Source organism: Bufo bufo, chromosome 6 (assembly GCF_905171765.1).
Source record: "Bufo bufo chromosome 6, aBufBuf1.1, whole genome shotgun sequence".
NCBI lineage: Eukaryota > Metazoa > Chordata > Amphibia > Anura > Bufonidae > Bufo > Bufo bufo.
The window spans coordinates 432,409,464-432,434,540 of NC_053394.1; the positions used below are offsets into that span (position 1 = coordinate 432,409,464).

The 25,077-nt window shown below is 47.6% G+C and overlaps 1 protein-coding gene across 1 annotated transcript; it reads left to right on the forward strand.

Moving 5' to 3' along the window:
• The first annotated feature begins 2,874 nt into the window (after positions 1-2,874).
• LOC121005364 (zinc finger protein 2-like) lies at positions 2,875-23,000 on the forward strand. The gene is made up of 9 exons (XM_040438054.1): positions 2,875-2,982; positions 8,237-8,322; positions 8,804-8,890; positions 8,964-9,062; positions 9,274-9,354; positions 9,423-9,521; positions 9,795-9,827; positions 21,302-21,367; positions 21,439-23,000. Exons 2-9 carry the CDS (start codon positions 8,238-8,240, stop codon positions 22,164-22,166), a joined length of 1,278 nt encoding a protein of 425 aa, XP_040293988.1. The 5' UTR covers positions 2,875-2,982; position 8,237; the 3' UTR covers positions 22,167-23,000.
• The last annotated feature ends 2,077 nt before the right edge of the window (positions 23,001-25,077 follow it).

Sequence of the window (25,077 nt, forward strand, 5' to 3'; positions counted from 1 at the left end):
AATGGGGTCATTTGTGGGGTTTTTCTACTATCTGGGCATTGTAGAACCTCAGGAAACATGACAGGTGCTCAGAAAGTCAGAGCTGCTTCAAAACGCGGAAATTCACATTTTTGTACTATAGTTTGTAAACGCTATAACTTTTGCGCAAACCAATAAATATACACTTATTGGATTTTTTTTTATTAAAGACATGTAGCACAATAAATTTTGAGAAAATTTTATATAGAAATGTAGTTTTTTTTTAAAAAAAATACAACTGAAAGTGAAAAATGTCATTTTTTTGCAAAAATTTCGGTAAATTTCGATTAATAACAGAAAAAGTAAAAATGTCAGCAGCAATGAAATACCACCAAATGAAAGCTCTATTAGTGAGAAGAAAAGGAGGTAAAATTCATTTGGGTGGTAAGTTGCATGACCGAGCAATAAACGGTGAAAGTAGTGTAGGTCAGAAGTGTAAGAAGCGGCCTGGTCATTAAGGGGGGGCTGAGGGGGTTAACCCTCAATTGACCACCTACTATGCATTCTGTATTCAGAATGCTATTATTTTCCCGTATAACCATGTTATAAGGGAAATAATACAATCTACAGAACACTGATCCCAAACCCGAACATCTGTGAAGAAGTTCGGGTCTGGGTACCACAGTCAGTTTTTTATCACGCGCGTGCAAAACACGTTGCACCCGCGCGATAAAAACGGAACGCAATCAAAACTGACTGCAATTGGGTACCTACTCGCGCAGGTTTGCCGTAGTACACCCGGGACGCATCCTGAACATATCCGTCACGCCAGTGTGAACTCAGCCTAAGGGTACTTTCACACTTGTGGCAGGATGGATCCGACATGCTGTTCACCATGTCGGATCTGTCCTGCAGCTATTTCGCCGTGCCGCCGCTCCGTCCCCATGGACTATAATGGGGACGGGGGCGGTGCACGGCAAAAGGCCGCCGGACTAAAATTACTGCATGTCAGGCTTTTTAGTCCGGCGGCTTTCGCCGTGCACCGCCCCCGTCCCCATTATAGTCAATGGGGACGGAGCAGCGGTCCGGCGAAATAGCCGCAGGACGGATCCGACATGGTGAACAGCAAGTTGTATCCGTCCTGCCGCAAGTGTGAAAGTAGCCTAAGGCTAGGTTCACACCTGAGCATTTTACAGCACGTTCCTACGCCCTGTAAAACGCTCAACAGGCAAAAACCAATGTTTCCCTATGGGCGTGGTTCTCGCCTGAGCGTTTTACAGCGCGTACGAACGCCCTACGCCCCAAGAAGTACAGGAGCTTCTTTGGGGCGTATTGTCGCGCGTTCCCGCCCATAGATTCGTTGGATGCCTCTGTGGTCAATCACACAAAATGCAAAAACGCCCCAAAATACGCCTAAAAAAGGCCTGTAAAAAGCGCTTATCGAATACGCTCAGATGTGAACCCAGCCTGAGGCTCGGGGTGAGGCTCCGCAGTGGACGCCAGGCTGGGGCCGTTGGTTTAGAAGCCTCTCAGCTCCCGCACCGCCATCATGGCTGAGAATTCCTGACAGAGCTGCTGCCGGTTGCTCTCTACTAGGTAAGTGTCCTCCGGAGGAGGGTTGGTACCCGCACAGTGGACCCAGCTCACCATGGCTGGCCTCCTCCGCTCTAGGGCGGTGTTCACACCGGGCAGACGTCGCCCTGCAGGTTATAATCAGGGCGGATTTAATGGGTGAATATTCAGCAGCAAAATCCTGTGTGAACAGCGTCCGAAGAGGAAGAAAGAGCAAAACTCCTCCTCTGTATAATGGGAGAGCGGCGGGGCCACAGGAGCCTCTGGGGGCCACAAAGGGCCCCTCCACCCGGGTCCAACTGCAAAAGGTGTGTGTGGGGACCTACACTGCAAGAAACTGGGAGCTGCTTCCAAGTCTTACACTGCCCCTGTGGCCCCTCCTCTTACACACTTCTCCCTGTGGCCCCTCCTCTTACACGCTTCTCCCTGTGGCCCCTCCTCTTACACGCTTCTCCCTGTGGCCCCTCCTCTTACACGCTTCTCCCTGTGGCCCCTCCTCTCACACGCTTCTCCCTGTGGCCCCTCCTCTTACACGCTTCTCCCTGTGGCCCCTCCCCTCACACGCTGCTCCCTGTGGCCCCTCCCCTCACACGCTGCTCCCTGTGGCCCCTCCCCTCACACGCTGCTCCCTGTGGCCTCTCCCCTCACACGCTGCTCCCCGTGGCCCCTCCCCTCACACTGCTCCCCGTGGCCCCTCCCCTCACACGCTGCTCCCCGTGGCCCCTCCCCTCACACTGCTCCCCGTGGCCCCTCCCCTCACACGCTTCTCCCTGTGGTCTCTCCTCTCACACGCTGCTTCCTGTGGCCTCTCCTCTCACACGCTGCTTCCTGTGGCCCCTCCACTCACACGCTGGTCCATGTGGCCCCTCCTCTTACACACTGCTCCCTGTGGCCCCTCCCCTCACACGCTTCTCCCTGTGGCCCCTCCCCTCACACGCTGCTCCCTGTGGCCCCTCCCCTCACACACTTCTCCTTGTTGCCCCTCCTCTTACACTTCTCCCTGTGGCTCCTCCCCTCACACGCTGCTCCCTGTGGCCCCTCCTCTTACACACTGCTCCCTGTGGCCCCTCCTCTCACACACTTCTCCCTGTGGCCCCTCCCCTCACACGCTGCTCCCTGTGGCCCCTCCCCTCACACGCTGCTCCCTGTGGCCCCTCCCCTCACACGCTGCTCCCTGTGGCCCCTCCCCTCACACGCTGCTCCCTGTGGCCCCTCCCCTCACACGCTTCTCTTTGTTGCCCCTCCTCTTACACTTCTCCCTGTGGCTCCTCCCCTCACACGCTGCTCCCTGTGGCTCCTCCTCCTCAGCTCTCTCTTTCTGTTTCTCCTTTCAGTTGTATTACACAGAAGCCCCGCCCTTCAGTCCGGTCATGTGACCCGAGGATCACGTGACGTTTACGTCATCAGAACTACCAGGAGCAGCTCCGTTCTGTGCCCGCTAGTCGTCCTCAGGTGTGTGCGGCTCCTGTGTGCTGGGGGAGGGGCGGGCACCGTGTGTACAGGGTGTGAGGAGCTGCCTTCACCTTCTTTTAGAGGGTGTGTCCTTCTTTTAGAGGGTGTGTCCCCTTGTACTTGTCTCAGCCCATTAGGTGAGGAGGACTCCAACGTTTAACCCCTTCAGCACATGGTGTTTTTCCCCCTCCTTTTTGATGCTTTCTAGAGTACTTTCACACTAGCGTTTTTCTTTTCCGGCACCGAGTTCCGTCACAGGGGCTCTATACCGGAAAAGAACTGATCAGGCATATCCCATGCATTCTGAATGGAGAGTAATCCGTTCAGTTTGCATCAGGACGTCTTCAGTTCAGTAGTTTTGACTGATCAGGCAAAAGAGAAAACCGCAGCATGCTACGGTTTTATCTCCGTCCAAAAAAACGGAAGACTTGCCTGAACGCCAGATCCGTCCTTGTGCGCAGACTGAAAAAAAGGTGAAAAAAATAAATGCCGGATATCCGGCATTTCAATGCATTTTTTTGACTGATAAGGATCCTGATCAGTCTTACTAATGCCATCAGTTGGCATAGGTTTTGCGACTGAACTGCTTGCCGGATCTCTCTGCCGCAAGTGTGAAAGTAGCCTAATTCCACTTTGCTGGGGGATCACTTGAGTATTTTACTGCAAGGGTTAAATGTGGACGTTTTATAGTTTGGCTTGTTGTGCTGATACCAGTTATTGGAAAGGGATTTTCACAAAATAATGTTTTATTTGGGATGACAGTTTTTTTTATTTTATTTCATTTTTATCTTTTACCTGCTGTACTTCCCCAGACGTTGTACAGCGTGTATGAGGGCGGAGAATACTCCTGCCCGTGTCATTCACCTCCGCCATCACATCACCGTACAGCCGATCTCACCAGCCAAATCCAACGCTGTGAGATCCCTGAGGGGATAATAATGGGGGGTCACAGCATAATGACTGCGATTATCTGCACCTGTTACATCAGGTACCTGACCAGGAATTCCACATACATTACTTATCCTGTACTGATCCTGAGTTACATCCTGTATTATACCCCAGAGCTGCACTCACTATTCTGCTGGTGCAGTCACTGTGTACATACATTACTTATCCTGTACTGATCCTGAGTTACATCCTGTATAATACTCCAGAGCTGCACTCACTATTCTGCTGGTGCAGTCACTGTGTACATACATCACTTATCCTGTACTGATCCTGAGTTACATCCTGTATTATACTCCAGAGCTGCACTCACTATTCTGCTGGTGCAGTCACTGTGTACATACATTACTTATCCTGTACTGATCCTGAGTTACATCCTGTATTATACTCCAGAGCTGCACTCACTGTTCTGCTGGTGCAGTCACTGTGTACATACATTACTTATCCTGTACTGATCCTGAGTTACATCCTGTATTATACTCCAGAGCTGCACTCACTATTCTGCTGGTGCAGTCACTGTGTACATACATTACTTATCCTGTACTGATCCTGAGTTTCATCTTGTATTATACTCCAGAGCTGCACTCACTATTCTGCTGGTGCAGTCACTGTGTACATACATTACTTATCCTGTACTGATCCTGAGTTTCATCTTGTATTATACTCCAGAGCTGCACTCACTATTCTGCTGGTGCAGTCACTGTGCACATACATTACTTATCCTGTACTGATCCTGAGTTACATCCTGTATTATACTCCAGAGCTGCACTCACTATTCTGCTGGTGCAGTCACTGTGTACATACATTACTTATCCTGTACTGATCCTGAGTTACATCCTGTATTATACTCCAGAGCTGCACTCACTATTCTGCTGGTGCAGTCACTGTGTACATACATTACTTATCCTGTACTGATCCTGAGTTACATCCTGTATTATACTCCAGAGCTGCACTCAATATTCTGCTGGTGCAGTCACTGTGTACATACATTACTTATCCTGTACTGATCCTGAGTTACATCCTGTATTATACTCCAGAGCTGCACTCACTATTCTGCTGGTGCAGTCACTGTGTACATACATTACTTATCCTGTACTGATCCCCAGTTACATCCTGTATTATACTCCAGAGCTGCGCTCACTATTCTGCTGGTGCAGTCACTGTGTACATACATTACTTATCCTGTACTGATCCTGAGTTACATCCTGTATTATACTCCAGAGCTGCACTCGCTATTCTGCTGGTGCAGTCACTCTGTACATACATGACTTATCCTATACTGATCCTGAGTTACATCCTGTATTATACTCCAGAGCTGCACTCACTATTCTGCTGGTGCAGTCACTGTGTACATACATCACTTATCCTGTACTGATCCTGAGTTACATCCTGTATTATACTCCAGAGCTGCAGTCACTGTTCTGCTGGTGCAGTCACTGTGTACATACATTACTTGTCCTGTACTGACCCTGAGTTACATCCTGTATTATACTCCAGAGCTGCACTCACTATTCTGCTGGTGCAGTCACTGTGCACATACATTACTTGTCCTGTACTGATCCTGAGTTACATCCTGTATTATACTCCAGAGCTGCACTCACTATTCTGCTGGTGCAGTCACTGTGTACATACATTACTTATCCTGTACTGATCCTGAGTTACATCCTGTATTATACTCCAGAGCTGCACTCACTATTCTGCTGGTGCAGTCACTGTGTACATACATTACTTATCCTGTACTGATCCTGAGTTATATCCTGTATTATACTCCAGAGCTGCGCTCACTATTCTGCTGGTGCAGTCACTGTGTACATACATTACTTGTCCTGTACTGACCCTGAGTTACATCCTGTATTATACTCCAGAGCTGCACTCACTATTCTGCTGGTGCAGTCACTGTGCACATACATTACTTCTGTACTGATCCTGAGTTACATCCTGTATTATACTCCAGAGCTGCGCTCACTATTCTGCTGGTCAGTCACTGTGTACATACATTACTTATCCTGTACTGACCCTGAGTTACATCCTGTATTATACTCCAGAGCTGCACTCACTATTCTGCTGGTGCAGTCACTGTGTACATACATTACTTATCCTGTACTGATCCTGAGTTACATCCTGTATTATACTCAGAGCTGCACTCACTATTCTGCTGGTGCAGTCACTGTGTACATACATTACTTATCCTGTACTGATCCTGAGTTACATCCTGTATTATACTCCAGAGCTGCACTCACTATTCTGCTGGTGCAGTCACTGTGCACATACATTACTCCTGTACTGATCCTGAGTTACATCCTGTATTATACTCCAGAGCTGCACTCACTATTCTGCTGGTGCAGTCACTGTGCACATACATTACTTATCCTGTACTGATCCTGAGTTACATCCTGTATTATACTCCAGAGCTGCACTCACTATTCTGCTGGTGCAGTCACTGTGCACATACATTACTTATCCTGTACTGATCCTGAGTTACATCCTGTATTATACTCCAGAGCTGCACTCACTATTCTGCTGGTGCAGTCACTGTGCACATACATTACTTCTGTACTGATCCTGAGTTACATCCTGTATTATACTCCAGAGCTGCACTCACTATTCTGCTGGTGCAGTCACTGTGCACATACATTACTTCTGTACTGATCCTGAGTTACATCCTGTATTATACTCCAGAGCTGCACTCACTATTCTGCTGGTGCACTCACTGTGTACATACATTACTTATCCTGTACTGATCCCCAGTTACATCCTGTATTATACTCCAGAGCTGCGCTCACTATTCTGCTGGTGCAGTCACTGTGTACATACATTACTTATCCTGTACTGATCCTGAGTTACATCCTGTATTATACTCCAGAGCTGCACTCGCTATTCTGCTGGTGCAGTCACTCTGTACATACATGACTTATCCTATACTGATCCTGAGTTACATCCTGTATTATACTCCAGAGCTGCACTCACTATTCTGCTGGTGCAGTCACTGTGTACATACATCACTTATCCTGTACTGATCCTGAGTTACATCCTGTATTATACTCCAGAGCTGCACTCGCTATTCTGCTGGTGCAGTCACTCTGTACATACATGACTTATCCTATACTGATCCTGAGTTACATCCTGTATTATACTCCAGAGCTGCAGTCACTGTTCTGCTGGTGCAGTCACTGTGTACATACATTACTTGTCCTGTACTGACCCTGAGTTACATCCTGTATTATACTCCAGAGCTGCACTCACTATTCTGCTGGTGCAGTCACTCTGTACATACATTACTTATCCTGTACTGATCCTGAGTTACATCCTGTATTATACTCCAGAGCTGCACTCACTATTCTGCTGGTGCAGTCACTGTGTACATACATTACTTATCCTGTACTGATCCTGAGTTACATCCTGTATTATACTCCAGAGCTGCACTCACTATTCTGCTGGTGCAGTCACTGTGTACATACATTACTTATCCTGTACTGATCCTGAGTTACATCCTGTATTATACTCCAGAGCTGCACTCACTATTCTGCTGGTGCAGTCACTGTGCACATACATTACTTCTGTACTGATCCTGAGTTACATCCTGTATTATACTCCAGAGCTGCACTCACTATTCTGCTGGTCAGTCACTGTGTACATACATTACTTATCCTGTACTGACCCTGAGTTACATCCTGTATTATACTCCAGAGCTGCACTCACTATTCTGCTGGTGCAGTCACTGTGTACATACATTACTTATCCTGTACTGATCCTGAGTTACATCCTGTATTATACTCAGAGCTGCACTCACTATTCTGCTGGTGCAGTCACTGTGTACATACATTACTTATCCTGTACTGATCCTGAGTTACATCCTGTATTATACTCCAGAGCTGCACTCACTATTCTGCTGGTGCAGTCACTGTGCACATACATTACTCCTGTACTGATTCTGAGTTACATCCTGTATTATACTCCAGAGCTGCACTCACTATTCTGCTGGTGCAGTCACTGTGCACATACATTACTTATCCTGTACTGATCCTGAGTTACATCCTGTATTATACTCCAGAGCTGCACTCACTATTCTGCTGGTGCAGTCACTGTGCACATACATTACTTATCCTGTACTGATCCTGAGTTACATCCTGTATTATACTCCAGAGCTGCACTCACTATTCTGCTGGTGCAGTCACTGTGCACATACATTACTTCTGTACTGATCCTGAGTTACATCCTGTATTATACTCCAGAGCTGCACTCACTATTCTGCTGGTGCAGTCACTGTGCACATACATTACTTCTGTACTGATCCTGTGCTCTCTTGCAGTATGACGTCTGTAGACACGGAGCACGGTCTCGAGCGCTCTGCTGCTGTCATATGTGATGCCCCCAAGTTGTCGGTTCCGGAGTCAGGTGAAGCTCTCAGAATAGAGGTTTCCTCCCGGGGAATGTGTCCACAAAGCCGTTTTCCTGACTTGAGTCCCGCGATTCCTGACTACGACTACAGTGTTTCCTGTGGAAAATCTGCAAAATCCCAAGAAATCTGTCACACTGGTGATAACAGGCGCCGTCCTTCTGCTGTGTGTGAACTGTAGCGTACGGCGGCTGGAATCAGCGCGTCTTGGAAAGTTATACTTATTTCAGTTCCTGACACTCGCAGATCTCTGCTTGCTGTTAGGGAATAGAAATTTCAAGTTGTTCAAATCTGAAAAGTCATCATGACTTGAGAGTGTATTACAGAGGACTCGTGTAGACTGGATACGGTTATAGTAAACCCGCAGCCACCACTAGGGGGCGCTGACAGTATCCGCCTCTATACAGCTCTGATTGTACTGCTATATAGTATATGTATCACTGCATCTGTTCTCATGTGACGCCCTGGTCTGTCTTCCAGTCCTGATGACGGATCCGGAGATTGTCGGCGACCAGCCATCCCCTGAGCTCCCGGACAGGACAGAGGATTGTGGATCCCCGGGACCCGGTCAGTGACTGGTGCGGCTCCAGATCCTGTGTCTTGCGCTCCGTACCTGACCAGTCTCTTATCTGTCCAGCAGGGACCAGTGAGGTGAAGACGAGCGCCCCAACACCCGGAGTGTCCCCCCAGACGTCCCCCAGGGAGACCTCAGACCCCGACTCCTCTTCTGAGGGGCCAGGTAGGAGGCGAGTTTCTAGAGAACACGATTGACACCTGATGATCTGACAACTATGTTCAATAATCCAGAATATTCCATGATCCGGAAACTTCTTCCAATAGTTCAGAATTTCTAATATTCCGACCACTTTGTCCAGTACTCCAGAATATCTGACAACTCTCCCCCCGATCCTGCCTTGTATGTAAGCTTATACCACCTCTATTTTCCACAGACGTGGACGGGACATCCCAGACGTCAGAGACTGCGCCACCTGCAGGGACGGAGGGCAGCGGCGAGATCTCGGAGGACGCAGGTGAGGGCGTGACCCTTCTCTCCTCAGGTAAACACGGATTCGCAGTGTCACTCTGTTGTGTCTTTCAGCTTTCCCTGGATCCGGTAATGGCTCAGAACCAGTCACCAGGTCAACTTCCGTGACATCGGGCAGGGTTCGGCGCAGGAAGAGCAGTCCTAAGAAAAGAGGTAGGTGGTCCTGTTAGGATGAGAGTGTTTGTGGAACGTCCCCATATCTGACAGAAGCACAGGGTCCTCGAACCTGTCTGCAGCAGCATTCTCACTGCCCATAGCGGCCAATCACAGCGCAGCTTACATAGCATATCACTAAAAGCTGAGCTGTGATTGGCTGCGTCATTCTCGGGGTCTGTGTAGGGAGCGTGATGTGTACTTCCCATGATGGCGGTTTAGACCAGGGTGATGAGAGAGGATAACGCGGCTCTTCTTGTGTTTCCCTTCCAGAACTGGAGGACGACCTAGATTTCCCACTGGACAGTAAGTAGTCGTGTTCTACAGCAGTGGTCCCCAACCTTTTTTGCACCAAGGACCAGTTTCATGCAAGACAATTTTTCCAGGGACCGGGTGAGGTGGGCGGGGCTTAGGGGGTGCTGGTCGGCGCTGACTGATTCACGCACATAACAAAACACAAGGTGCATATTAAAATATATAACGAGTATATAAACTGACTAGGGTCTCTGCTGCACGGGTCTCTGCTGCACGGGTCTCTGCTGCACGGGTCTCTGCTGCACGGGTCTCTGCTGCACGGGTCTCTGCTGCACGGGTCTCTGCTGCACGGGTCTCTGCTGCACGGGTCTCTGCTGCACGGGTCTCTGCTGCACGGGTCTCTGCTGCACGGGTCTCTGCTGCACGGGTCTCTGCTGCACGGGTCTCTGCTGCACGGGTCTCTGCTGCACGGGTCTCTGCTGCACGGGTCTCTGCTGCACGGGTCTCTGCTGCACGGGTCTCTGCTGCACGGGTCTCCGCTGCACGGGTCTCCGCTGCACGGGTCTCCGCTGCACGGGTCTCCGCTGCACGGGTCTCCGCTGCACGGGTCTCCGCTGCACGGGTCTCCGCTGCACGGGTCTCCGCTGCACGGGTCTCCGCTGCACGGGTCTCCGCTGCACGGGTCTCCGCTGCACGGGTCTCCGCTGCACGGGTCTCCGCTGCACTGTACCGTATTTTCAATTTCGTTCACCATGACGGCTTAACCATGAGATTGACCCCTTGACCTCTGTAGGGGCAGGAACACAGAGAGTTTAAAAGGCCACCACCCACTCTCACCCTCTGTGTTTCCTGTCCCTTCGGGGCACCTCACGGAGAGACCTCCTGTGGGAGGTGAAGATTTTTTTGTTTTTACCTGTGTTAGGCTTTTCCTCTGCCCTGCTGCGGGTTTATTCTAAAGCTTGGGCAGAGGAGGACATATGGGAGTAGATCTCGCCCCTGTAAATCGGGGGGCCTGTTATCGCTCCTCATGCGCAGGGTCATCCTTCCCTCCTTCGGTGAAGCTGACCGCGCAAATACAGGACACGATGCACGCCGACCTCAGCGCGAGGCCGCAGCGCTGTAATCTGTTCCCGGCCTGTAGGGGGGGGCGGAGCTTGGAACCCACATGTGCGCGCGTGCTCTGATGACATCAGACGCGACGCCAGTCTGTAAAAAGCAACAGATTCAAACAGCTCACCGCTGCCTCCAGTGTGGTGTTTCCTTCTCCATAGGATGTCAGCCCCTGATGCCCCTGCAGGCCAGATGGATCCTACAGACTCCCCCTCGACTACTCCAACCGTGAGTTCCCCTCCGGGGAGTATGTGCATCACTTTTGACATGCTTATGTGTATGGTCTCCTGATACCTGGTTGCTCCTCTCTTATAGGGAGTGAAAGAACCCAGAGTTAAATCCAGAGTCTCTAGATGTGCGACTTTTACCAAGAGACTTCCTGAAAACCATAAAAAGAAGCTCTGTCAATCTTGTATTAATGAGCTTGTAAAAAAAGAGCAACCATCGATCCTTATGGAAGTAAAATCCATGATCCAGAACAAAATAAAATCCTCCCTGGCCTCCCTCAGATCCGTTCCTCCTGCTCCACCTGCCAAAAAATCTAAGATGTCCGTTCCATCCTCCTCTGAAGCAGAGGACATGGACGAGGAGGCTTCCACCTCTAGACAGAACATTGATATGGATGTTCTGTCAGAGGGAAAAATTACGGAAGATAATAAAAAATATTTTTTCTCCTCCGAAGATATGGAGGAATTATTGGGAGCTGTGAGAACTTCCATGGGCATTGAGGACATACAGAAGCCCTGGTCAGTCCAGGATCAGATGTTTGGGGGACTTAGATAAAAAAAAATCCAGGGTATTTCCAGTAAATTAAAATATTAAAGAGATGATTCTGGATGAGTGGACGGATCCAGAAAGAAAATTGGGAGTTTCTATGGAGTTTAGGAACAGACTGCTGTCTGATGAAGCCGAAGTAAAGATCTTTAATGAAACACCAAAAATTGATGTCCAGGTAGCAAAGGTCATCAAAAAGACCTCCCTTCCTTTCGAGGATTTCTCTCAACTACAGGATCCAATGGAAAGAAAAGCCGATGGTCTACTGAAAATATCCTGGGAGGCATCCATGTTTGGAATAAAAACAAACATAGCGGCAACATCAGTGGATAGATCCATGTATTTTTGGATCAGTGAATTAGAAAACCATATTAAAAACCAAGACTTCTAGAGAAGAAATACTAAACTCTATTCCCCTTCTCAGGTCAGCCACAGCATTTTTGGCGGATGCTTCTGCTGAATCCGTTAAGTTCGCCGCAAAAGATGTGGCTCTCTCTAATTCAGCGAGAAGAGCATTGTGGATGAAGGCCTGGGGGGGGAGATAGAACTTCTAAGGCTAAGTTATGCTCTATTGCTTTCTCTGGAGAGTATGTGTTCGGTCCGGTCTTAGACTCAATTCTTGAGAAAGCAGCTGATAAAAAGAAAGGGTTCCCCGAAGAGAGTAAAAAGAAGCCCTTTCGTGCCCTCAGTCTAGATCCTACAGGGGCAAAGGGAAATCGGGGAGGTGGAGGTATCAAAAAGGGGGAAAGGGCAGAGGTTTCCTGCTCAATCCCAAAAATAAACAATCCGACAAACAATGACGCCAAAGTTGGGGGAAGGTTGAGAAGTTTTCTATCCCAGTGGCAATCCATGACCCGGAACCCCTGGGACTTGGACATTATAAAAAAACGGTTACAGGATAAAATTCTCCTCAACCCCTCCAAAGAAATTCAGAATAACCTCACACAGCCAGAGCGTGTTAGGAAAAATTTGGCAAGAAGTCCTAGAATTAATAGACTCAAAAGTGGTAACAAAGGTCCCCGAGCTAGAAAAGGGAAAAGGTTATTATTATTCAAACCTTTTTCTAGTCCAAAAACCAGACGGGTCTTCCCGTACCATTATAAATCTAAAAGGGTTAAACAAAGCCATTACCTACAGAAAATTCAAGATGGAGTCTATTTCTTCCATTATCCTTCTAATCAAAAACAGAGCCTTCATGTCATCCATAGATCTAAAGGACGCCTATTACCACGTCCCCATACACGTCAACTCTCAAAAATACCTCAGATTTGCGTTAGTAGACAACGCCAGTGTGGTAAACCATTTTCAGTTCACTGCTCTACCCTTCGGGATATCTTCCGCCCCAAGGGTATTCACATCGCTGGTAGTGGAAATGATCTCCCCTCTCAGGTCAGAAGGATTCAAAATCTTTCCATACCTAGACGACTTCCTTATCATAGGCAACTCAGAGCCAGAAACATCCAGTCAAACGGATTACCTAATTCACAAATTCACCAATTTGGGCTGGTTAATAAATCGGAAAAAAATCTTGTCTAGCACCATCCACTCAAATACAATTCCTAGGGGTGATGCTAGATTCTATTACCCAGAGGTCATCACTACCAAAAGAAAAGTTGGTATCATTCAGGGGAAAGATAAAGAGTTTCCAATCCCAAAGTCGGTGTTCTATCAGGAGTGCCATGAGCCTTCTGGGAACGATGACCTCGTGTATCACCGCAGTGGCATGGTGCCAGACCCATACCAGGATAACGCAATCCTGAATACTAGGGAAGTGGGACAGAAAACAACCTTCCCTAGAGAAAAGATAACCATCCCCTTTCGGGTAAAATCAGATTTGAACTGGTGGACGGAAAAAAAGAATCTGTCAAGATGCGTAACCTGGTAAAAAAATCCAGAAGTCCAGATAACTACAGACGCAAGCGGTACAGGATGGGGAGCAAAGGTAGCCTCCTCAAACTACCAAGGAAGGTGGTCAAACGAGATAGGACCGAGATCATCGAATTACTGAAAATTGAGAGCTGTCTGGGAGACTCTAAAAGTATCCCAAGAACTATTATCAGGAAAACATCTAAAGATATTCTCCGACAATGTGACAGCTGTGGCCTACCTAAAACACCAGAGGAGAACAAGGTCTCCTACCCTAGGCAGTCTGGCGGAAAGAATATTCTCCTGGGCAGAAAGAAACGTACTGTCCGTCACAGCAACCCACCTAAAGGGTCCAGACAACATAGAGGCCGACTACCTGAGCAGAAAAATTTTAGACCCAGGGGAATGGTCCCTAAATCAAGAAATTTTTAAGAGAATTTCCAAAAGATGGGGAGTTCCTTAAATAGACCTATTCGCGTCAAAGAACTATGCGAAGGTGGGGCGTTTCTGTTCTCTAAATCCCAGAGAAGAGCCATGGGCAGTCAACGCCTTTTCAGTCAGGTGGGACCTGGAACCTCGCTTACGCTTTTCCTCCTTGGGCCCTAATCCCGCGGGTACTGTAGAAAATAATAACCGATCCTGTAACAGTAATACTGGTGGTTCCCTATTGGCCAAAAAGAAATTGGTTCCCCGTCCTGAAGGAGTTAGCTCTGGAAGAGCCATGGAAAATACCTCTCCAGAAGGACATTTTATCACAAGGTCCCCATCCTTTACCAAAATCCCAGCCTGTTCAAATTATCAGCATGGATCCTGAGCGCGAGATCTTAGAAAGTAAAAGGTCTTTCAGATAAGGTTATTAATACACTAAAATACAGCAGGAAAAGTGTTACTTCTGCAATCTATCTCAAGATCTGGAACCAATACTGCAGTTGGCTGGCACAAGATTCACCAATAAATTCTACCCCGAATATCGAGAAGATTTTAGATTTTCTCCAGAGGGGGCTGGATATGGGCCTCAGACCCAGTACACTAAAGGTACAGATATCCGCTTTGGGGGCATGCTATGATCCAGATCTAGCCAGCCATAGGTGGATAAGAAGATTTGTAAGAGCTGCTTCTAGATTAGAAACATAGAAACATAGAATGTGTCGGCAGATAAGAACCATTTGGCCCATCTAGTCTGCCCAATATACTGAATACTATGGATAGCCCCTGGCCCTATCTTATATGAAGGATGGCCTTATGCCTATCCCATGCATGATTAAACCCCATCACTGTATTTGCAGCTACCACTTCTGCAGGAAGGCTATTCCATGCATCCACTACTCTCTCAGTAAAGTAATACTTCCTTATATTACTTTTAAACCTTTGCCCCTCTAATTTAAAACTGTGTCCTCTTGTGGTAGTTTTTCTTCTTTTAAATATGCCCTCTTCCTTTACCGATTTATAAAAATAAATAAATAAGCCTCAAAAATACGTTGCTTGGTGGTGTCGCAGGTCCCGACGGTGAAGTGGGTACAGTTCACACAGGTAAAAGTGTTTCTTTGGATAGGACCGTGCTACCTCTGGAATCACAGAGAATCCACAATCGAAGCCAGCAAGATATTCACAAGCATGGGGAAGCAAACAGGCCAGTCAAAACCTCTCCTCCTCTCCTTTCCAGGCTTCTATGGAACACCAAAATTGCATCCAATAGTGAAGTACCGTCATGCAAGTCGGAGTAAAAACGGTTTTATTATACTCACAATGCACACGTATAAACAAGCAGTATACAATGGATCAAATCACCCTTTATACAATGGATCAGGGTGATTTGATCCATTGTATACTGCTTGTTTATACGTGTGCATTGTGAGTATAATAAAACCGTTTTTACTCCGACTTGCATGACGGTACTTCACTATTGGATGCAATTTTGGTGTTCCATAGAAGCCTGGAAAGGAGAGGAGGAGAGGTTTTGACTGGCCTGTTTGCTTCCCCATGCTTGTGAATATCTTGCTGGCTTCGATTGTGGATTCTCTGTGATTCCAGAGGTAGCGCAGTCCTATCCAAAGAAACACTCCTCCTTTACCGAGTTGATTCCCTTTATGTATTTAAAAGTTTCTATCATATCCCCTCTGTCTCTTCTTTCTTCCAAGCTATACATGTTAAGGTCCTTTAACCTTTCCTGGTAAGTTTTATCCTGCAATCCATGTACTAGTTTAGTAGCTCTTCTCTGAACTCTCTCTAGAGTATCTATATCCTTCTGGAGATATGGCCTCCAGTACTGCGCACAATACTCCAAGTGAGGTCTCACCAGTGTTCTGTACAGCGGCATAAGCACTTCACTCTTTCTACTGCTTATACCTCTCCCTATACATCCAAGCATTCTGCTGGCATTTCGTGCTGCCCTATTACATTGTCTTCCCACCTTTAAGTCTTCTGAAATAATTACTCCTAAATCCCTTCCCTCAGATACTGAGGTCAGGACAGTGTCAAATATTCTATATTCTGCCCTTGGGTTTTTACGCCCCAGGTGCATTATCTTGCACTTATCCACATTAAATTTCAGTTTCCAGAGTTCTGACCATTCTTCTAGTTTTCCTAAATCCTTTTCCATTTGGCGTTTCCCTCCAGGAACATCAACCCTGTTACATATCTTTGTGTCATCAGCAAAAAGACACACCTTACCATCGAGGCCTTTTGCAATATCACTTATGAAGATATTAAACAAAATCGGTCCCAGTACAGATCCCTGTGGAACCCCACTGGTAACATGACCTTGTTTTGAATGTTCTCCATTGACTACAACCCTCTGTTGTCTGTCACTCAGCCACTGCCTAATCCACTCAACAATATGGGAGTCCATGCTCAATGACTGCAGTTTATTGATAAGTCTTCTATGTGGGACAGTGTCAAAAGCCTTACTAAAATCTAGATATGCGATGTCTACTGCACCTCCACCGTCTATTATTTTAGTCACCCAGTCAAAAAAATCTATAAGATTTGTTTGACATGATCTCCCTGAAGTAAACCCATGTTGTTTTTCATCTTGCAATCCATGGGATTTTAGATGTTCCACAATCCTATCCTTTAATAGGGTTTCCATTAATTTGCCTACTATTGATGTCAGACTCACTGGTCTATAGTTGCTCGATTCCTCCCTACTACCTTTCTTGTGAATGGGCACGACATTTGCCAATTTCCAATCTTCCGGGACGACTCCTGTTACTAATGATTGGTTAAATAAACCTGTTAACGGTTTTGCCAGCTCACCACTAAGCTCTTTTAATAATTTTGGGTGTATCTCATCAGGCCCCTGTGACTTATCTGTCTTCACCTTAGACAGCAAACTTAGAACATCTTCCTCTGTAAAGATACATGCATCAAACGATTTATTAGTCATCCTTTCTAGTGGAGGTCCTTCTCCTTTTTCTTTTGTAAAAACTGAACAGAAGTATTCATTAAGGCAGTCGGCTAGCCCTTTATTCTCTTCTACATACCTTCCGTCCTTTGTTTTTAATTTAGTTATTCCTTGTTTTAATTTCCTTTTTTCATTTATATATCTGAAGAATGTCTTATCCCCTTTTTTCATAGACTGAGCTAGTTTTTCTTCTGCCTGCGCTTTAGAAGTTCTTATAACTTGCTTGGCCTCTCTCTGCCTAATCTTGTAGATTTCCTTATCTTCATTGCTCTGTTTTTTTTTATAATTACAAAATGATAGCTTTTTATTTTTAATGATTTGGGCCACTTCTGCTGAGTACCACAGTGGTCTCCTCCTTTTTTTGCTTTTACTGACGAGTCTAATGCAATTTTCTGTTGCCTTCAATAATGCACCTTTTAAGTAGTCCCATTTTTCCTGGACTCCATGTAATCCGTTCCAGTCTGATAAGGACTCATTTATGACTAATTTCATTTTTGAAAAGTCTGTTTTTCTATAATCTAAAACTTTTGTTTTTGTGTGGTGGGACTCTTTCACAGTTCTTATATTAAACCACACTGACTGGTGATCACTAGATCCCAAGGTTTCGCCTACAATGACATCATATACCGAATCCCCGTTTGTGAATACCAAATCCAAAATGGCCTCCCTCCGGGTTGGCTCCTCAACCACTTGTTGTAGAGATAACCCCAGTAGGGAATTTAGAATATCTGTACTCCTGGTAGAACTTGCTATTTTGGTTTTCCAGTTTATATCTGGAAGATTGAAATCTCCCATAATGATAACTTCTCCTTTCATTGTCATTTTAGCTATTTCTTCAACTAGTAGATCATCTAGTTCTTTAACTTGACCAGGTGGTCTATATATCACACCTACACGAGTTACTGCATGGTTAGCAAACTGCAACGTAACCCAAACTGACTCTATGTTGGCCTCACCAACTTGTATTAGGTTAGATTTAATGCTATCTTTCACATACAGGGCCACTCCTCCTCCTTTCTTGCCTTCTCTGTCTCTTCTGTATAAAGAGTACCCTGGTATGGTTATGTCCCAGTCATTTCTTTCATTAAACCATGTCTCCGTAACAGCCACTAAATCTACATTCTCAGATGCCATTATTGACCCAAGTTCATTGATTTTTTTACCTAAACTGCGAGCATTTGTAGACAGGACTCTGAGCTTATCATTTCTTAACCTCTGTGCTTCTGACCTGTTCTGGCATTGTTTCGGGGGGCAATTGGACTCTTTTATTTTCACTCTTTTGCCCCCCCTTCCTAGTTTAAATACTCTTTCGCAAATTCTTGGAGTTCACTAAGTACATTTGTTCCTTTGAGAGAAAGATGCAAACCATCTTTTTTGTACAGTTCCTTTCTATTCCAAGTAGAGCTATCATGAGAAACAAAGCCAAATCCTTGCTCTTGACACCATTTACCAAGCCATATGTTGAACTCCTTTATGCGCCTCTGCCTATCATTCTGAACATTATGCACAGGTAGAACTTCCGAAAAAGAAATGGTGGATGCAAAATCCTGTACGTCATTACCAAGTGTGATAAAAGATTTTTTCACCTCTGACACTTCATTGCAAGCCAGGTCATTTGTCCCTAGATGGACAAGAACATCCACGTCCCCTTCCTGCTTTGCTTGCTTAACAATATTAATAATACGTCTTCTATCTCTTCTAGCAGTAGCCCCAGGGAGACATCTCACAAAACCATTTTCTTTAAGCTCCACACTTCTTATGATTGAATCACCCAGCAACAGCTGCTTCCTTTGAGACTTCACTTTATCTTTTTTGTCCTTGGCTGCAGTCTTGCATACATTAGACATAGGAGTCGATGGTCGGCTTGAGTCCATATCCATGTTGTCCTTACATTCTGAGAGTGCTGCAAATGAATTATGGAGAACCACCGACTGTGGGACATGTCTTCTTATCCACCACTCTAAGTGTTTCAGAACCTACAGTAACCCATCTGCCATTTCTGGGGGTCCTCTGTGGCAGTGGCATTGCAGCAGTCCTAGCTGGAGTTTGTTTAACAGATAATTTAAATATCTCAGATTTCAAAAATGCAATTTCCTGCTGCAGTAAGGAGAACTGTCTACAGATCTGACAGCATCCGAATCTCCAAAGAGTGGAACATGAAATAAATGCACAACAATTCCTGCACTGAACCAAGTCTGCCATTTTAAAGAGGAGAAAAAAATAAATAAAAATTTGTAAATTTAAATCAAACAAATCTTACCTTTTTTTTGTATTGTTTCCACCTTCCAGCCTACCTCCTGACTATCTCCTGCAATATCTCTTCACTGTACTTAATGTAGTACTTGAAGGTAGTACTTGCAGCTAATGAGATTAAGATTAAGGCCATCTATAGCGCCAAGGATTCCCCAGTGGAATTTAAACCTGGTCTTGAAAGGTCTAATGAATTCTCCATTTACTCCCTTACAGGACATTTCAATTAAACATCTTACTTTCAAAGCTGCGTTTTTAATAACATCAGCTAGACGCCTGGGAGGGATTCGGGCTCTCTCCTGCCGAGAGCCTTGACTCTATCTTTCCAGACAGGATAGTTTTGAAACTGGATCCGGGTTTTCTTCCAAAAGTCGTCACGGATTTTCATAGAGACCAAGAAATCGTCCTCCCCTCTTTTCCGGAAGATGTAAAGAGTTCATCTAAAGAACAATTATACAGGGAGACCATTATACAATACCTGGCGACAACGATTTTTTTTCAAAGGGATGACAATCTCCTTATTCAGTTTGCTGGACAAAACAAAGGTAGAAAAGCATCCAAGGCTTCTGTAGGTCGTTGGATTAAGTCAATTACATCATGCAGTTACCAAATGTCAGGCCTTACTAGTCCCACAAATATAAGAGCCCATTCCACAAGAGCAGTGGCTTCTTCATGGGCTGAGAGCGGGCGTTTCCCTAGACAAGATCTGTAGGGCCGCCACCTGGTCTAATGTAAATACATTCATAAGACACTACCGTATTGATGTGTCTGCTTCTGCTGATTTGACCTTTGGACAGAAGGTCTTGCAAACTGTCTCCCTCCCATCTAAGTAGTTCTCATGGTTAAGCCGTCATGGTGGACGAAATGGAAAAACCGTAATTAGACTTACCGGTAATTCTGTTTCCTGGAGTCCACCATGACGGCTCGTATATTCTTCCTCCCCCCCCCCTGAGATTATAAGAGGTGGCTGCACCCACTAATTTGTAAACACTGAGGGTGAGAGTGGGTGGTGGCCTTTTAAACTCTCTGTGTTCCTGCCCCTACAGAGGTCAAGGGGTCAATCTCATGGTTAAGCCGTCATGGTGGACTCAAGGAAACAGAATTACCGGTAAGTCTAATTATGTTTTTTTCACCCTATAAGACGCACCTAGGTTTTAGAGGAGAACAATAAGAAAAAAATATTTTCCATTACACCTCAAGTCAGACCAGCAATCAGACCCCCAATGTTAATCAGACCTCAGATCAGACCCCCAATGCCTCAGATCAACCCCCCAACCTTCAGCCATCTATCAGCCCCCATGTCAGCCAGCCATCAGCCCTCATGTCAGCCAGCCATCAGCCCTCATGTCAGCCAGCCAACAGCCCTCATGTCAGCCAGCCATCAGCCCCCATGTCAGCCAGCCATCAACCCCCATGTCAGCCAGCCATCAGCCCCCATGTCGGCCATCAGCCCTCATGTCGGCCAGCCATCAGCCCTCATGTCGGCCAGCCATCAGCCCCCATGTCGGCCAGCCATCAGCCCTCATGTCAGCCAGCCATCAACCCCCATGTCAGCCAGCCATCAGCCCTCATGTCAGCCAGCCATCAGCCCCCATGTCGGCCATCAGCCCCCATGTCGGCCAGCCATCAGCCCCCATGTCGGCCAGCCATCAGCCCCCATGTCGGCCAGCCATCAGCCCCCATGTCGGCCAGCCATCAGCCCCCATGTCGGTCACAGTGCGCCCTCGCGCTGTGCGCAGCCCTGCACACCCGAGAGCCAAGCAGAGTACCAGGACCCGGTGAGTACAGATCCTTCACCGCTCCCTGGTCCTTCTGTACTAATGAAGCGCTTCCATAATAGAAGTGCTTCATTAGTACCGCGTTAAAGACGGCCCTGATTGCCACGGCCCGGCAAAATATCTTCCAGGGCTCGGTCCTGGGCCGCGGCCCGGTGGTTGGGGACCGCTGTTCTACATCATGGGTGTAGTGGTGTGTGTCACACGTTGGGCCACCAGTCCCTGCATTTTCCTGCACCATCCATCTTAGTGTCTCGTCCAGATGTGTCATGTGACTTATGTAGGGTGGTGATGTCATAGCGCCGACCCCTCAGCCGCCATCTTTCTTTTCCTTTCCCGTCTTCTAGTCATCGTGAAGGAAGAGAGCAGTGACGAGGAGTACGGAGCGGCCATCAGCATGGAGGCTTCATCAGGTAATGGGGCGTCTGTGAGATACCATTGTGCCCGGGGGCGTTCCCCTTCTTACTGTGCTCTTCTGCTCCAGGTGCTGACGGCTCTGGCATCTGGATCGCAGAGAACGGCTCCAGTACTCCCCAGTTAGGCTCCCAAAAATCCAGCAAAGGTAGGAAAAAAAAGCGCACCCCGGCCTTTCAGAAGCCCCTGCTGGTCAAGAGCTCGGCGCAGGCGGCCAGCCTCATGTTCGTAATCCCCAGCGAAGAAATGGAGTCCGTGGTGGACGCCAAGAAGAGGAAGAAGCGCAAGGAGGCGGAGTACGAGGAGGTGCACTGGTGCGACATCTGCGACGACTGCTTCTTCGAGGAGTCGGCTCTAGAGGAACACATGAAGACCCACCAGGACCAGTCACACGAGGACCACGACTGCGAGGACTGCGGCCAGGTCTTTGATTCCGCCTCCGAGCTCGAGCAGCATCGATCCAAGAAACACAGCAAGCTGCACTACTGCTGCGACATCTGCGGGATACAGTACCACTACAGGTCCCAGTTCGTCATCCACATGAGGGCGCACTCCGGGGAGAGACCCTTCACCTGCAACGACTGCGGCCAGGAATTCGGTCACAAGTGCAGCCTGGTCATTCACCAGCGGAAGCACATGGGCGTCACCCCCCACCAGTGCAAGAAGTGCAAGAAAATGCTGGACACCCGCGTGTCCTTGGCCAAGCACCACAAGATGCGCTACTGCCCCGACTGCAAGAAGTGCTACACGAACCGCAGCTTCTCCAAGCACCTGACGAAGAGCTGCACCAAGGCGTAGACCCCCCGGACCCCCAGATCATTATGCGCTGGGTCCTCCTTCCTGATGAGCCTGGCCCCCGTTTCCTCCAGTTAGTATAGGGCCACCACTCAGTGTTTACTGTTTAGCCTCATTTCTGGGTAATTTGTGAGGGGCTCGGACCCGTCACCTGATAACGGCCTAAATGAGTTTAGTATCATCACAGCTTCCCCTCTAGTCACATCCAAAGCAGCATCTAGATGCCTCATGTTCTCACTGCAGCGCCCTCTGCTGGTTTACTGGATAGAGCCATCTGCGTATTGCGTACAGCTCTGGGTGTGAGTGGAGTATAAAACTTTAGTTGGGACTAGAGTATAACGATGTGCGGGGGGCAGTGTGTGACGTCATTGGACGGTATCCCCCCCCCCTGTTTAATTCTGTAGCGGATGATTTCTACCGATTTCTAGTTTTATGTAGTTTTTATGAAGAAAAGGTTTTGTTTTTGTCAAATAAAAGCAAAACATTTTGTTTTCTACAAAAATCTGTGTGTTGTGCCCTCCTCACCACTACATTCACCATCATCCTCACCACTACATTCACCATCATCCTCACCACTACATTCACCATCATCCTCACCACTACATTCACCATCATCCTCACCACTACATTCACCATCATCCTCACCACTACATTCACCATCATCCTCACCACTACTTTCACCATCATCCTCACCACTACATTCACCATCATCCTCACCACTACATTCACCATCATCCTCACCACTACATTCACCATCATCCTCACCACTACATTCACCATCATCCTCACCACTACATTCACCATCATCCTCACCACTACTTTCACCATCATCCTCACCACTACTTTCACCTTAGTTCTCACTATTGATGATGCTGAGTGCAGGATGACTTTTTAACCAGAGAATAAGTGGTTGCCCCCGTGTATTCAAACTCCCATCATCCTTATATTACACAGATGTGGTGGGCTGCGGCTGCCTTTCAGGGACCCCGGAGGAAAGACATAAGCTGAAGCCCCACTTTATACCAGCTGCCCCCCCAGCCCTGGTTAGAGCCCCGAGACAATCCTGTGGAGCCTGCAACTCTCATCATTGCCCTGATAGCGGGTGTCCCCCAGCATCATCGCCCCAAGGTGTGTGCTCAGTGGCGCCACCTGGTGACCTATGGAGTCATGCAGCAGAGATCCTGGACTGAATGGTCCTGACTCCTGGGGGTGAGGGGTCCACCCTGGGATATCAGTACAGCGGCCGTTAGGATGTGTCACATCGGACCTGGCCCTTCATTAAAGCCTGGAAGGGGTAACACTAGTTATGCTCTCCGCACATTAGTTATGCCCCTTAGCTAGCCCCCCGCCCCCCAATCATGCCCCGGCCTGAGCTCTCAGCAGGAGCGATGACATTACTGCATCACCTCTACCTGCGGGGGGCGCAGCGGCCGGGGGATGGTAGAGCAGAGAGATGACGGCTACTTTCACATCTGTGCTTTGTATTCCGGCAGAGGATCTCAAAACCGGAGCAAAACGCTTCCGTTTTATCCCCATTCATTGTCAATAGGGACGAAACAGATTAGAATGCCTTCCGTTCCGGTTTGTGACCAGAACGGTCCGGTATACGAAACTGAGCAAACCGAATCCGGCACTAAAACCAATGTAAGTCAATGTTGACAAAACCGTTTTTTTTCGTATCCGTCACCCGTTGACATTGTTTTTAGTGCCGAATCTGGTTTGTTCAGTTTCGTTTTAAAACAATCAAGACGGAACGGATGCGTCCTGATGTATAGAATCGAACAGAAGCGTTTTGCTCCGGTTTTGAGATCCTCTGCCGGATGAAAGTAGCTGAACTTTACCTGTGTCCTCAGGAAGCAGATCAGGACATGGAGCAGCCTCCCAAACACCCTGCCGAACCCTGGACAAGGGGGGCGTTACCTGCTGCTGAGGGCTCTGGGGGGAGCTGCACCATTTGTCTTATGATTAAAGCAGCTCCGACAGCGGCAAACGGACCGAATGAATCACCTGAGATCAGTGAATAAGAGCTTTCTCCAAAAATGTTCTCCATATCATGGACAGAGGACAGCAGACAGATCATTGACACTGGCGCCCTCTGCTGGTCACTTCCATCTATCACAAACTACCAGCGCCCTCTGCTGGTCACTTACATCTATTACACTGTCTCCTACCAGCGCCCTCTGCTGGTCACTTACATCTATTACACTGTCTCCTACCAGCGCCCTCTGCTGGTCACTTACATCTATCACACTGTGTCTCCTACCAGCGCCCTCTGCTGGTCACTTACATCTATTACACTGTCTCCTACCAGCGCCCTCTGCTGGTCACTTCCATCTATTACACTATGTCTCCTACCAGCGCCCTCTGCTGGTCACTTACATCTATTACACTGTCTCCTACCAGCGCCCTCTGCTGGTCACTTCCATCTATCACACTGTCTCCTACCAGCGCCCTCTGCTGGTCACTTCCATCTATCACACTGTGTCTCCTACCAGCGCCCTCTGCTGGTCACTTCCATCTATCACACTGTGTCTCCTACCAGCGCCCTCTGCTGGTCACTTACTTCTATCACACTGTGTCTCCTACCAGCGCCCTCTGCTGGTCACTTACATCTATTACACTGTCTCCTACCAGCGCCCTCTGCTGGTCACTTCCATCTATCACACTGTCTCCTACCAGCGCCCTCTGCTGGTCACTTCCACCTATCACACTGTCTCCTACCAGCGCCCTCTGCTGGTCACTTCCATCTATCACACTGTCTCCTACCAGCGCCCTCTGCTGGTCACTTCCATCTATCACACTGTGTCTCCTACCAGCGCCCTCTGCTGGTCACTTCCATCTATCACACTGTGTCTCCTACCAGCGCCCTCTGCTGGTCACTTACATCTATCACACTGTGTCTCCTACCAGCGCC